At 35.4% G+C, this 15665-nt stretch overlaps 2 protein-coding genes across 3 annotated transcripts; both read left to right on the plus strand.

Annotated features, from left to right (window-relative positions):
• The first annotated feature begins 879 nt into the window (after positions 1 to 879).
• LOC109014093 (protein ODORANT1-like) lies at positions 880 to 2877 on the plus strand. Its single transcript, XM_018996415.2, has 2 exons — positions 880 to 1181; positions 1794 to 2877. The coding sequence occupies exons 1-2, from the start codon at positions 919 to 921 to the stop codon at positions 2341 to 2343; spliced, it is 813 nt and encodes a 270-aa protein (XP_018851960.1). The 5' UTR covers positions 880 to 918; the 3' UTR covers positions 2344 to 2877.
• Positions 2878 to 4656: 1779 nt separating this feature from the next.
• On the plus strand, positions 4657 to 15581 carry LOC109014092 (mitochondrial intermediate peptidase, mitochondrial). 2 transcript variants are annotated; one of them, XM_018996412.2, is made up of 17 exons: positions 4657 to 4989; positions 5090 to 5171; positions 5325 to 5377; positions 5487 to 5541; positions 7151 to 7289; positions 7381 to 7435; positions 7585 to 7804; positions 8078 to 8173; positions 8932 to 9051; positions 9158 to 9283; positions 9538 to 9693; positions 11594 to 11710; positions 12715 to 12840; positions 12952 to 13019; positions 13551 to 13686; positions 13790 to 13955; positions 14667 to 15581. In XM_018996412.2, the coding sequence occupies exons 1-17, from the start codon at positions 4787 to 4789 to the stop codon at positions 14915 to 14917; spliced, it is 2169 nt and encodes a 722-aa protein (XP_018851957.1). In that variant the 5' UTR covers positions 4657 to 4786; the 3' UTR covers positions 14918 to 15581. The 2 variants fall into 2 exon arrangements, with proteins under 2 accessions (XP_018851957.1, XP_035550728.1); XM_035694835.1 differs by lacking the exons at positions 4657 to 4989; positions 5090 to 5171 and having other exon boundaries at positions 5325 to 5388; positions 14667 to 15579.
• Positions 15582 to 15665: the final 84 nt, after the last annotated feature.

A 15665-nucleotide genomic window follows, 5' to 3' on the forward strand; every position in this document is an offset into this window, starting at 1 on the left:
AATATTGATGCTTCAAAGTTTTGAAATGGATCGAAAATGATAATTACATGATTACCATAAAATTTTAATAGATCACTTGAATATGATGTTCTTGTACTTATAACTTCTAATTATTGTGCAGGCTAGTTATAAAAAAATTCTGTAAAAATAATTTATAAATTGACTTGATTTAATGTGATAAGTCAGATTGTACAATTATTTTTATTATAAAGTAAATCTAATATATTACGTGAAGTCACATCAAGTTATAAATTTATTTTTATAAAATCTTTTTGTAGCTGCATCACTTTTCTTTCAAGAACTTTTAAGAGTTATTAATTATAATCAAGACATTTTGGCTATTATTTTCAAAACAGGATGTTTGATCATCATTATACGAGGATTAATGTTGTGTTTGGATGTTGGAGTGAGTTGAGTTGAGATGATAAAATATTATTAAAATATTATTTTTTAATATTATTATTATTTTGAGATTTGAAAAAGTTGAATTGTTTATTATATTTTGTATTGAGATTTGAAAAAGTTGTAATGATGAGTTGAGATTAGTTTAAAATCCAAACGAAGCCTAAAAGGGTCATTTAGATGTAAAAAAGGACTTATCAAATATATGGACGTTTTATATTTCATGAATTTCCCAAGACATCAATATTTATTACATATACATATATATATATATATATATATTTATGAAAATATGGGTGTGTTAATTTTCAATGCAAGCCTTGGGAGAGTTTGCATCCACATGCGCAGAACAAGCGTGAGACTAGCTAACCTCCAAAATAAACAACATTTGATTTCCCCCAAAGAAAGGGAAGCCCCCCCCCACATACTATATAAAGGTGGGTGAGTGCCGGCTTGGGTTCTCCTAAAGTTGGTGGACTGGTGTGTGGCAAAACTACTGGGGTTCTAATAGGAGTGATGGGTAGGCAACCTTGTTGTGACAAGCTTGGAGTGAAGAAAGGGCCATGGACGGTTGAAGAGGACAAGAAATTGGTCAATTTCATCCTCACCCACGGCCAATGTTGTTGGCGTGCCGTCCCCAAGCTTGCCGGCCTACGCCGCTGCGGCAAGAGCTGCCGCCTCCGCTGGACTAATTACCTCAGGCCCGACTTGAAACGAGGCCTGCTTACCGATGCTGAGGAGCAACTTGTTATTGATCTTCATGCTCGTCTTGGAAATAGGTGCTTAATTCGATCTCTTTGTGATCATCAGTACTCTTTGTTAACTGGGCAAGAATTTACAGTTTAAATGCAAAGTTGTTCTCCTGTCATCGGAAAACTTTTTGTTTGTTTTTGCTGTTTTTCTGGGATCTCTAGTGCTTTAAGTACTACTACTGGGTGTGTAAAAACACACGCATTCAAAGGAAACTGATCAAGACTGGGAATCACCAGAAAACATGATTGGTTTCAACTTTTTGAAATGTGACAGATGAAAATGTAACCAAGTCAAAGATTATTACTTCACAGTTCTAAGAAGTGACCATAAGATAATCTAAATTTTACACTGTTCCTTTACGTACACATGAATCATGTAAAACTTGGTCAAATATATATGGTCGGAGATAAGATCAGTAGTACTAGGGTATCCAAAATTATGATCCTATAGACATAAATAAATTTGATTTAGTAGTACAAGTAGTGCGTTATAATTGATGTTTCTGGACATTAACAAGTAGAATGCCATCTTTTAATAAAAGTTCAAGATGTTTTCTCTTTTATTTTTTATTTATTTTTAATGGTCTTTCTTGCTCTGATCTCCGCCTTAAAATACTGCTGCACTTTCACTATCTGTAGGTGGTCGAAAATTGCTGCAAGATTGCCCGGAAGAACCGATAACGAGATCAAGAATCATTGGAACACCCACATCAAGAAGAAGCTTATTAAGATGGGTATTGATCCAATCACGCATGAATCTCTTCATAAGGAAGCTACCCCACAAGATCAAGCCCTCTGTCACGCTAATGATCAAAGAGATATGGAAGTCAGTCATGCAGAATCACCAAAAGTATATGGCTCAATCTCCTCCAGCACCGACAGTTCTAATGCCCCAACAGAGAACTCCTCGACAACCGATGAATCTCGGTCGTCGGACCCCGGTGATAGTGACCTATTGATGAGTACTCACATATGGTCAGAGACCTTTCTTGACGACTCGTTCTGGAATTCCTTAGGCACTAGAGATCAGAGCTGCAGTAGTAAAGACATTGGATTGCCAACATCAGTGGACATTTGTAACTCTGATCAGTGGTTATTGGACTACAAGGATTTTGGAGAAGAGGATTTTGGGCTTGGCTTTTTCAGTGGCACGGACATGAATTCTCTAGACATGGGTGGTTGCCACTGACCAAGCTCAAAACAGCACCTGAAAGGGTTACTTCATAATTGGACACTTTTTGGTCCTAATTCTTCCAATTTCCAATGTCTGTTTAATACAATTTTAGAAACTTTTAGCAACATACAGCAAGTTGTGCATTTAGAAAGCTTACAAGAATTCTAGCTGCTCATGAGTCCCATCAAGGAAATGGGTATAGCCATCAAGTATGGGTTGGAAAAGTTTGCTTTTTTCCCAATATATATGGGAGGATACCCATCTATCAATCTTTCTGTTCCAGTACACAAGATTGGAGCCAATTCAGGGTTTCTAAATGCATAGGATAATGCAGATTAATGCTACCCATACCCCCCCTTTTTATCTTTTCAGATTTTAGACTTTGTTTTGTAATAATGCTACCAAAAAGCTCACCCCACTCAAAAGAGATGTGTGGTTGAAGCACAGGTGCATGACAGGACCCCTATGTAAATGGATGGTAGTCTGTAAACATGTGTAATGCAGTAAGATATTGCATCCAACTTCTATAATAATAATAATAATAATCGCTGGTTGATCCCAAGAATAGCTTATGCACATCTCTTTTTTCCCCCTTCCACAATGGCATGATGAAATATTATTACCTGTTTCTTTGCCTTCATGATATCTTAATTATGAATATCAATCTAGCTAGATTACATGCATGCATCCCGGCCGGTGCAAGATATGATCTATTTGAAGCCATTTGTGGAGATCATAGCTAGCTTTGAAAAGAGAACAACATCCATCCATGATGGTGATGATGAAGGTATCAGCTAGCTAGCTAGCTAGCTCACTCAACCTGCATACTACTCATGGATGGTATCTAGTTGTTGGTGTGTGTTGGTTGCTTCCCTTGCTTGTCACTTCACTTTACACCTTACACCTAAGTTACTTGTTCTAAACATAGTGTTAATCGCACACCACTCAATTCATTATTTCTATTTGATTTGCAATTTATAAAAAAAAAAAAAAAAAAAAAAATTGTACCGCAAATCCGAATTAAGTCTTCTCATTTTAAGAATATATTTACACCCATGATCAACTTGTTATTAAAATGACTTTTAAAACATATCCATGGACCATCATGACAACCATCTTATATATAATTTTATTATTTTCTTGGACACAAAAAATTCAACATCAACTATTAAAAAAATAGAAGATTGTAAGAATAAAATAAACAAAAAATATTTCATAAATTAAAAAGAAAGCATAAAAAATTTAAAAACAAATCATGTTTTTTTAATGAGTTGAGTGCTCTCTTACCTCAACTCAGGTGGCATGGATAGAAGGACCAATACTCAATATCAACAACCAGTTTTTTTTTTTTCTTTTATTTTTGAGAAATTATTAGTTCATATGCAATCTTATAAAACTAAATTTATAAATTGACATGATCTTTATATAAAATGTCAAACTATAAAACTCTTTTATTCAAATCGATTTAATATCTTACAATAAGGTAGACTAATTTATAAATGAGAAAATATATTTACAATCGTGAATTATGCAACCGTCGCGTAATCCCTTTAAAAAAAATAAATAAAACATGAGACCTACATAAAGAAAATTAATTTTTTAATAATAAAATTAATTTTTTAATAATGAATCTAAATTAATTTTTTAATAATAAAATTATTTTTTAATAATTAATCTTACTCTTTTTCAAAACGATTATAAGACGTCTACACATTTTACAGTTACATGTAGAATTACTTATTATAAATTATAAGTTCGTTTTTATAGAATCTCGATATAGATCTAGGCTTCCAGTGCTTCTTTTTCTTTGTAATGCTCTTTTTGAAGCACTTCTTTTTCTTTTTAAAGCTCTTTTTGAAGCTCTTTATTTTAAAATAGATTTAACATCTTGTTTAATATTTTTTTTCTTAATTAGTTTTAGGTCCGTTTGGATTTAGAGATGAGATGAAATGAGTTAAAATAATTTATAAATAGTAATAAAATTTATAAATTAAAATTTGTAAATAATAATAAATAATAGTAAGAATCTTCTGATCCAAACCAACTCTTAAACTCTTTTTATAATTTTAAAGAGAAATGATAGTCGCAGTCGTGAGTGTGTAAGCGTCACGTAATCATTTTAAAAAAAATAAATGAATACGATAGACACATGAAAAAAATTAATTTTTTAATAATAAATTTCACTATTTCTCAAAATAACTATATGACATTTATATACTTCGCGTTTATATATTGTATTACTCAATTTCGAATATCTAAAAATACTTAAAAATAATCTTACCGTCAAACGTGCCTCGGACTTTTACATGTTTCATTGTCACTGTTGGAATTTCCTTTCACCATTCAAACCCCCTCAAAAGCCCATAAACTCTCTGGGAGTTGGCAGTTACACAGCCCTAGACTCCAGCCACCACCGGAGGCAGTATCTCGGTAGCCACCGACCCAACCCAACCAGACCATGTGGTCCCTCATCTGCAGGGCCGCCCGGACTCTCCGTCCCAAGCACCTTCTCGGATCCCGCAGCTCGGATCCTTCCTGTACCCGACATTACCGCACCTCCGTCGTCGCTCCGCAAACCGGAGCCTCCACGGGCCTCTACGGCTTCGACCACTTGAAGTCCCCCAAAGGCTTTCAACGTTTCGTCGACGATGCCATTGAAAGGTTGAAGCATTACTTGGGAAACAAATGAATTCAATTGTAAAATTTTATTTCTTTTAGTTTGATTTTAACAACAATTTGTTTAAATTCTTGTATTTGTTAGGTCTGGGGAACTCGTTGCATACATCTCCAGCATGCCTTCATCTGCCAAAATCATCCGAGCCATGGATGAAATTTCCGATACGGTAGGTTCATCAGTGTATGCTTGCTGGTTTCGTATCTACTAATGCACATTTATACTATAAAGTCTGTATGTGTTTATTCATATTCATTTTTGTACGTTTATTGTTTTATGAGAATCAAAGCGCTATAATTATTGTTGGTGACTGATATCATAGGTTTGTTCGGTGGTTGATTCGGCGGAACTCTGTAGAAATACTCATCCAGACAGGTTGATCAAACGTAAATTACTATCAGCAGTCATGATAATGTTTTTTTGATCTTTTTGTAAAATTTGTTTGTTCTAATGTGGATGCGTTTTGATGTTTTTGGCAAATCAGGGAGTTCACCGAGGAGGCTAACAAGGCAGCAATGAGAATCAATGAGTATCTACATGTGAGGTGACTGGGGATCCAGTTTTTTCCCCTTTCCACTCCAATTGTCTTATTTTGGCCCTCAGCCAGTTTATTTTATACATTGTATTCATTCTTGTGGACACTTATGTCGTTAGTATTGTCTCTGCGTGTGCATGGTTTCCTTATGATGACAAAGTGTTTAAAATGGCCCATCCAAAAGGATTAAGAAGCATATTATTAAGACCCAAATGTTTACTATGGCAAAGAGTGATAGCTTTGGACATTATATGGTGGGAGTAGAGGATGCCGTTGGTAATAATAAGTTGCCTTGCCATGTTGGTTAATAATGATTTTCTTTTGAGGGGATAAGATTTTCAGAGTGGAATTAGTTGCGATTGAATTGCTGCACAACTATTGGTTGGAGAAGCATACATTGTCGAGCATTAGAGTATACAATTGAATGGAAACCTTCATTTGCGGAATTTATACAAGAAATAGTCCATGACTGTTCAGTAGGCTGTGAGAAACCTTGTGTGAACATTTTTTAGCAAAGCTGTATTTATCTTAAGTACGATTAAAGCAACTTCCTTCCCCCACTTCTTTTTTTTTTTTTTTTTCGGTTGAAGAATTCAGGCCCAGGTCAGGAAGTGGAGAATATACAAGTTGCAGTTCAGCATTATGCTATACTACATTTGGCTACATGAAAGAATTTCTTGGGTAGTAAGCTTAAGTGTGGAGATCCATGCAAGAATGTTGAGCACACTTCATTTGTCTAATGTAGGAGCCATACCCCTTCTTGCGGCGAGATTCCATATCGTCCGAGGTCACAAGGGGAAACCCTTTTTGTTCTACTGTTGTGAGACACCATAAAGCTATATACCCTTTCATTACAATCCAACTCAAGTTTACCCATAAGCACAATAGATCTATTTGCTAACTGGAGAGGGTTAAGCCCACCACTCGTAGCAATGTGAAAGATGATTCCTATTTGTCTAGTGTTGTGTATTTGGAGGGAAAGGAATGATAGAAATTTTGAGGATTGAGAGAGGATATTGGAGGGGCTTAAAATGTTCTTTCTCAAAATACTTTGTTCCTTTGGGCAGCCACTATAGATTTTAATGAAATTTCCATTATTTTCTTGTGTCTTTTGTTTTAGTGTTACAATTGCATGTGTTGCGTATCTGGGCTATGCCTATTGCATTTTGTAATTGAATTTTAAATTGCTTATAAAAAAAATATCTACAGCCTACCAAAGTTGGATTGTGGGCCATCCTGTCTATACCAATGTTATTGGCCTTCTTGCATCAGTTAGGTATCACTCTCTTGGATATCCTGCTATATGATTTCATTTTAAGTATTGTGATTTTCATATGAGATCATAAACAGTTTGGTTTGTTACCAACTACTTTACATGAATTAATTTCCAAAATACTTGGTTTGTTACTGGGCTGAATTTTGTTGGGCAAGTAATAAACATTTTTATTGGAAAAGACCTAGTTCGCATGAGAAGAATTGGCCAAGAGTCGATGAAGATTCATTCAACCTTGGTAAAGCTATGGTTAGGAATGTTGTCGATGTTGTAGGTCTTACGCTTGACAGTCATGATTTATTGCCAGTGACACTTGGGGTATTTTTCTTACTGGATGCAGTATCTCAATACCAATCATGTTCTTTATGATGCGGTCAGAAAAGCTGAGCAAGAGGATCATCTGCTCACAGAAGAAGCTCAAAGGGCAGCCCATTACCTACGTGTTGACTTTGAGAGGGGTGGAATCCATCTCTCTTCTGGTATGTGTGCATGTTCTGTATTTTTTTTTTTACTTCCACTCATCAGAGATTCTCTGCTTCAGAAAATTAAATTTTTAGTATTGCTTTGCAGATAAATTAGATCGAGTGAATCAACTAAATATAGAGATTTCTCAGCTGTGCAGGGAGTAAGTATGATATTGTAATCAATCTTCACGTTGATTTCCAATGTATCTAGGGATTTTATGACCGACATTGAGAGAAGTCATTATTTATCCAAGTAATTAAATATAATCATTGACCATGTTCGATCTTGTATGCATTTGGTTTCGGTCAGGTTCAATGAAAATATTATCATTGACCCAGGTTCTGTGGATATATTTCCTTCGTCTCGCATCCCTAGAAGTTTGCACCATCTTCTTAAGCCCATCTACTGTTCCACATCTATCATACCAAAGAAGTTGCAGCCAAGGGATACCCTGAAAGAGAAGGGATTTCAGATAACAACAGACCCACATACTTTATCTTCTGTTCTACAATGGGCACAGGATGATGAGGTACTTTCATCTTGTTTTTTTAAATATATGGTACTTATGTTTTCTGATTCTTGACATGAGGACTGTGCATAACTTTGGATGACCCTAGCTAGAAGTGGGTCTATGACTGCTAGAATTTGGCAAGTCACTTAATGCTCTTGTTGCTTTATCAGTTTCTTATATTATTTCACTGTGAAAGAATTAGGACCCTTTTGCGAGAATTGAGCTTTGTGCATTAGCAGCCTCTTTCTAATTGTTAACAATATTAATTTCTTTTCCCCCATTTTTTCCCAGGTTAGGAAAATGGCCTATGTCCAAGGCAACTCTGTCCCGAATGCAAACCTTGGCATTCTTGACAAGCTTATATCTGCCCGCCATGAGCTCGCTCAGGTTCTTTGCCTTATTTGCAGCTCTGGAAATTAGATAATACGGGGTGCAACCTGATTATTTCTGATTGGTTTGATTTTATAATTCATAATGCCTGTGAATGACCTGTATTTTGAATTTTTGGTGAGCTTGAAATCGAGACTTTACAAATCCACTGAGGAAAATTTTCTTTATTGCTTCCTGTTGGTTCTATACTAATCTTCTTCCAGGGTTGAATTATGTATTAGTTGGCAAGATATTGTTTTTTTGCCAATCCTAAGATGGAACTAAAACCTTGCTAAATTTTGATGCCTTAGTTCAGCATGCTGAGTTTTCTTTTCTATGTGGTTCTTAGTGGTCAAGTTATATAGTTATATATAGCATTGTGAAGCGTGTGCACGCCTTGGGGCTTATTGAAATATGTAACGGTACATAATTGGTACCCTCGATACAAATTCAACATGGTAAGTTCATATCACCAAAAAAAAAAAAAAAAAGGATCAACAAAATATGGCACTGGTACTACATTGTCAGAAATATGCAGAAATAAGATTTCAAGCGTTTATTGAGTTATGACGTTAATTTAAAAAAAAATGTAAGATGTAGAAACCAGTAAGTTTGCAATATGACTAATTTCACAAAGTGACGGCAAGTTTCTAAAGCCTACACACTCTAGGGCTTAGTGTTGCAAGCAAATATACTGGGAAAAAATATGAACAAATTGGAAGTGTCGTTGATTAATGTCATAAGCCCTTCCTCTTTCATATTATTGGTGAATGCAGATAATGGGGTGTAGATCTTATGCTGAGTTTGCTGTGAAGCCTAACATGGCTTCCTCACCAGCAGTTGTGATGTCCTTTTTGCATGAGATGAGTGAGATGGTCCATCCCAGGGCTGATGAGGTATGGCATCCTTTTAGACATTCTGAGGTATGAAAGTGTTGCCACTCATAGTGGTGTAGATTATGTTGCAGTTTTGTACTCTTATGTGATGTTATTTTCACATTAGGAGTTTAAGAAAATTAGGGCTTTCAAAGGGGAAAAATGTGGTATAAAATTTGGAGATTTAGAGCCATGGGATGAGGCATACTATACATCATTGATGAAGTCTTCCACCTATACCTTGGACTCTTCGGTAAGTCTCAAACTCCTTTTTGTTTTGCATGAAAATTATTTATTTATTTGGATCAGTTGTTATTCATGAAACTTATAATGGTCAGGGTTCTTTCTTATTGCTTTTACAGGGCAGTGAGCTTATGCATTTTTTATAGGTTAATCCATCCTATAGAAAATCAAGTCCTCCAAGCCTTATTGTGAAGAAGTTATTCATAAAAAAAACAGGCCCATCCATAATCTTCAAGTTCTACTTTCGTGATTCTTTGATTGCAGGTTGTGGCATCTTATTTTCCTTTGCCACAATGTATTGAGGGTTTGAAAGTGCTGGTGGAGTCATTGTTTGGTGCAACATTTCGTAGCATTCCGCTGGCTCCCGGTGAATCATGGCATGAAGATGTGCTTAAATTGTCACTTTATCATCCAGAAGAGGTATCCATAGAAATGTAAATTCTTAGTGATATTTTGAAAAACTCTTGAATTGGATTAGGCTATGAGGATTTAAAATCAGGGTTTTAAATAGAAATTACTAGAATAATTCGCATGATATGGGTTTACTAGAATGGTGTTATAAACTCATTTCTTGTTTTTATTTATCTCTTTAGGATTTAAAATCAGGGTTTTAAATAGAAGTTACTAGAATAATTCGCATACTTATAAAAAAAAAGGATACGGGTTTAATCGTAGATAATGTATTTAAGCTTCGAGGATTTTTCTCCAACCAAATAACTTGGTTTTTGAACCTGAAATTATTCCCTACACTTGATTATTTCAAATTCACATATTAACAAGCCCTAAATTCACCCATGAGTTTATCAATCGACAAAAATTGTACTTTACTTTCTTTATGTAATCTATTTTTTTTTATGACGTGGGAACCACCCCACGGTAGAGCCCTTAGGACTCACCCATGGAATCTAAACCCCTGGGAGACTAGCGCAGCAACCCACCACCATGGCCTCCGACTTAAATCACAATTTAATCCCTGGGGGAATTGAACCTGTGACATGGGGCTTATGCACACAAGTTTGAACCTTACCACTTGGGGGCTACCCACGGGGGTTAAAAACTGAGATCCTATTCATTCTCTTTAGATACTTTCATGCAAATGATAATTTGAGACTATTTTGAAATATATACAATAATGTCTATAATCATGAACCTCTTTAATAGAATACAAATAAAATAAAGATTTTATGTGCATTACGAAATTTTTTAATAATTCCCAGATCACTTCTCATCAATTTTACAGCATTATCTGCTTCTTTGTTTTCTGTTTCCTTTTTATAACTTTTAAGATGTCAAAAGGAAAAGAATGAGCAAATAAAAATAGGAAAGCAAAAAGGAGGAATTACTGTAGTTTTCTCTCTATCCCTCTTACTTTTTTTGAGTAAAATATATGTGAGGTTTAACTTCTGACATTTTATACTTATAAAAAAAAAAAACCTTTTGACATTTTTGTGGTGATTGAGTTAAGTTTGAGATTTGGGAGGTTGTGCCAGGGTGGGGGAGTCCGAGTCCACTTGGTTCATTCAATTTTTAAGGACTCCTGCTAAACTTGAGAAGTAATGTAGTGCTGCTCAGGCCCCAAGGATGTTGGCGGCAAACATTATTATAGATAGAGGAGGAAGTGAAGAAGAGGTGTAACTATTACAGTCACAGATGTGGTTTCTGTAGCAATTGTATTTGAGAGTGATGATGACTAAAAATCTTGGCCTTCGAAGAAACTAAGGTCAACTATGAACTTAATCTTAAAACAATCAAAAGGATATAAGAACCTTTCCAATTTACCGGTATGGTTGCTAGAACAGGATTCCTACAAGACTAATGGAGAAGGAAATACCATAAATTTAACACAGCCATAGTGTGCCATGGCAGTTCTGTGATAATTAAGACCATAAACTTGAAACAGTAATTACTTGACTTCTAACTTGTTTGCATGACTAAGAAGCACTTACTTGGACGCCATACTTTTTTTCTTCATTATAAGACTCATGGCCTTAAACTTTTTTTTTTTTTTGCTAATGGATGCTGTTATTCTTCCCATCAGTTCTGTCTAGTGTGTGGATGTTGGATAGTTTAATTTGGCTTTGGGATTTTAAGAGTAGATAATAGCTACTTTCTTTGGTAATGCATGGCGTTGCATCAGTCATAACAACTATTTACTGGCCTTAACACAAACTTCACAAGTCATTGCTTCTTGTTCTTCTCTCTTTTTCTACACAGTTGCCCATATATTATATGCAGTCCTCACTCTCGTGCATGTCCAAAAATGTTTGCCTATCCTCCACACATTTCATTCTTTAATTCTGCCACTCCACTTATGTTTCAGGGTGACTTGGGGCATCTGTACCTTGATTTATACTCAAGGAAGGGAAAATATCCAGGTTGTGCTCATTTTGCAATTAAAGGGGGCCGCAGGATTTCCGAATCAGAGTACCAACTTCCTGTACGTAAAAGTATATTATTCCTCTAGTCAAGTTTTGTTATGTGTTATGTTGTTCTCTTCGTCGCACAATGCATACTTAATCCTTATTTTTCCTTGCACTTTTGCGGATGACATTGGTAATTATTGACATTATATACTTATAAAAAAAAAAAAAAAATTATTGACATTACATACTTATCGAAAAATAAATATTGAAGTTGCATGAATTTGCTTAAAGCATCTAGCAATTCTTGATGGATGTTTTGTGTAATCCTAGTTATTTGAGGTTTATGAGGTCTCTCTAAGGCTCCATTCGAGAGGAGTGCCGAAAGAGTGGAGGGATGTAATATTAAAATTATGGATTAGAAGGCAACACCCTTACATATTTTAGTCTTTCACTTTATACCCTTACATATTTAGGGAAGGTTAAGCTCGTTAAAATGCAACACCCTCATTGCTTTCCTCTTTTTTATTGCCTTTTGCATCTATCTTCAGGTAAGAAAAGAATGGAAAATTTGAAAATCCACTTAACAACTTACCACTTGATCTCTTTTTGTCCTCTCCAACAAACAAAGTGAAATTTCTACCTAATCTGTCTTCTCTTCAGTGTACTGCAATTTGATGATTTTCTACATTCTTGGATGGTAGTGTGTAAGATAACGTACCGAACTACCATTGGTTGATTTGGGTATGGTATATATGGTTGAGAATTGCTGAACATTCATAATAGAGGTGTGACAACAAGGACATCCTAAGCTCTCTATGATAGCTCTAAATTTCTAGTTTCATCGATATCTTCAATTTTGAACAGCCTGTTGCCTCATATGATAGCTCTGGTATTTCCTGTCTCAATCAGTTACCTTGTACAGGAAACCATTTTTGTTTGACATGATCTGGGATTCATAATTTTGTTTTATTGTATAAACTTGATGAATGATCTTTTGTTAAACTTTTAGTTCTCTCAATTAGCTTTACCGATAAAAAAAAAGTTATCACAATTAGCTTTGGTTTTTCTGACACTGCAGGTTGTAGCACTTGTTTGCAATTTTTCTGGTTCATGTAATCCATCAACCGTGAGGCTTAACCACTGGGAAGTAGAAACACTTTTTCATGAGTTTGGACATGCTCTTCATTCATTGCTTTCAAGAACGGTATTCTATTTTTATCTCTTTTACAAGTGGCATTCTAGCATTACCTTAGTACAAACAATTATTATATCTTTGTTTTCCTTATCGTAATTAATTTGTCAATTGACCCTGCAGGATTACCAACATTTTTCAGGTACCAGGGTGGTTCTTGATTTAGCTGAAACACCTTCAAACCTCTTTGAGTGAGTAGATTGTTGAAATTACCTGGTTATATAATACTATGATTGCTGTTTAATTTTTTTTGATAGGTAATGATTGCTGTTTAATTTTTATTTTAGCTTATGAAGATTAATGTACAAATACATGCACAATGTATCTGAATAGTTTGAGTGGGGCTACTTGTTACCATGTTGTAGTATGATTTTCCTTGTTTCGAACTGTAGGTTACTATAAGTTAGTTATGTCCCGTCCTTTCTTTAAAATTGGAGAGTATTTCACCGTGGGGAAAATGTGTTGGGCTGTCTGCATTAAAAAATTTTAAATTCAACTTTCACGTTTCAAACTCAAAGCTTCTAATTATGTTTAACCATGAATATGTTTGCACTGATATATGAAGAAAATAATTGAAACATATAAATGGCTTGTCTGAAAACATAAGTCTGCTTGTGAAAAGTATTGAAAGTGAGAAGGCCTTGTGAACACCTTGTCTGATTATCCTCATCACAAATTTTTGCTTTGATGGTAGCGGACCTCATATTCTGGTGATTTTCAAGGTACTTTGCATGGGACTATCGAGTCTTGAGGACATTTGCTAGACATTATTCAACTGGTGAAATAATTCCTGAGAAGTTGGTCGAGTCAATGCAGGGTGCCAGAAAGATGTTTGCTGCTACTGAATTGCAACGTCAGGTTTACACATGTCCAAGGCTATTAATCAGCAAGCCTTAAAGATATAGTATCTTTGAAAATTGAAGCATTTAATGATCTTTGATTGTTTTTTCGCTTTTGTCAGATCTTTTACGCCTTAATTGACCAGACGCTCTTTGGGGAGCAGCCAGCCTCACCAACAGATACAAGCTCTATTGTTGCCGATTTGAAAAGACAATATACTAGTTGGAAGCATGTGGAGGGTACACATTGGCAGACCCGATTCAATCACCTCCTGAATTATGGTGCAGGTATGTCTGAAATCACAAACTTGAAACTTCTGCATTGAAGGTTGAAAATTTGAATATACATGGGCTCTCACGTAGTATTTCTGAGTACATTACTTTGCTTCTAACTTAGCTGTGCTTCTCTTCCTTTGTGGAGTTAATTATTCGATTGTTGGTGAAGCAATTATTGGTATATTGAAAATCTCCCTAAGTTATTCTTTTTTGTCAGAAAACAATGGGTGCTACCTTATGTTAGTCCTTGGAACTGGTTAAGGCTTTATAAGTACTGATGGAACTTTGGGAAAGAGATATTCTGATTGACAAAGATTGGATAATGCTCTATTTCTGATGTTCCAGGGGCAATTATAACATGTTTAACTTGTCCATTTCTGGGTACAAACGCATGCATAAAGAAGTTTCCAACTTGCTGTTACAAGCAATGCCTTATATTAACTGATATGTAACATTTCTATTTCTGTAAATGGTACATATACGTGGTCAATTTCTAGTGTCTGGAGTGTGGTGCTTTTCAATCTTCCAGTCCAGTGATGTAAATGATAAATTAAGTTTTACTTTCCCTCAGTTTTATCATCATCGTTGAAAAAAGAAAAAATCTGCTACATGTGCTGAAATTCTGGAATGTACCCTACTTCAATAACTTCTCATCCAGAACTTAGTTTTAGATTTTCTTCCTTCCACTCTGGACAAGATTGATTTTCACTTTATTTTGTTTAGGTTATTACAGCTACTTGTATGCCAAATGTTTTGCTTCAACTATTTGGCAAAAGCTGTGCCAGGAGGATCCATTATCTTTAACCACGGGAACTGCCCTAAGAACAAGACTTTTACAGCATGGGGGAGCCAGAGAACCATCTAGTTTGTTGAAAGGTCTCGTAGGAGATGGCATTTTAAGATATTGTGATGGAGGAATTGTTCCAGACATAACGAGCCTTCGTGATGAGATGAGATTGAGTGAAGGTGTTTAAGAGTAGCTCCTTTCGTCACCGGTGGATGTGAAATTAAACAGAGAAAATAGGAAGGGATCGGGTCGGAGAAGATTGGAGGGAGAAAACAAAGGTTCCCATGGAAGGTGAGACAGCTTATGTACCGGACTAATAACTGTTTATGCAGGGATGCCTTGGGAAAGTTAGTTTGTGATGGCATCCCGGCTAATCAACTTGAGAGGAACTCAACATTTTGTTAGCAAGTTTTTGTTGTATGCTTGGACATATTTGTCAGCCGTCTCAAATATTATACATGCAGAGCCTGCCCGGGATTACTTATTTATCAGGAAAGAAAAAGAACGTCCTTCCATTTCGGTCTTTTTGGGGGGCAAGATCAACTTCTTTGGCTCATTGGGAAGAGAAGGCAGAGGCGGAGATATCTTTCATGACTTGTTCGGCATGACTTTTAGTTGCAGCACATATTGACCAAGAATTCTCTAATGTGGAATAGTGCCTCAATTGCACCTTTAGACCACCCGACCCTTTTCAATAATTTTTCCAGCTCACTTAATTTACTCGTATTTTTTCATTATTACAAGATGCATGATCTTAAATTTTTCATTTTTCTTTTACTACTATTATTATATATTATTTGAATTCTTTGTAGTCTGAAGATGAATTTGCTTATCGAAAAATTCTACTCATAATCCACACACACCACACTTTTTTATTATTATTATTTTATTCGCTTTCCAAATGTTTGGTGTATGGATGATGAATAGAAGAATTC

This window comes from Juglans regia, chromosome 10 (genome assembly GCF_001411555.2).
Source record: "Juglans regia cultivar Chandler chromosome 10, Walnut 2.0, whole genome shotgun sequence".
Classification (NCBI taxonomy): Eukaryota; Viridiplantae; Streptophyta; class Magnoliopsida; order Fagales; family Juglandaceae; genus Juglans; species Juglans regia.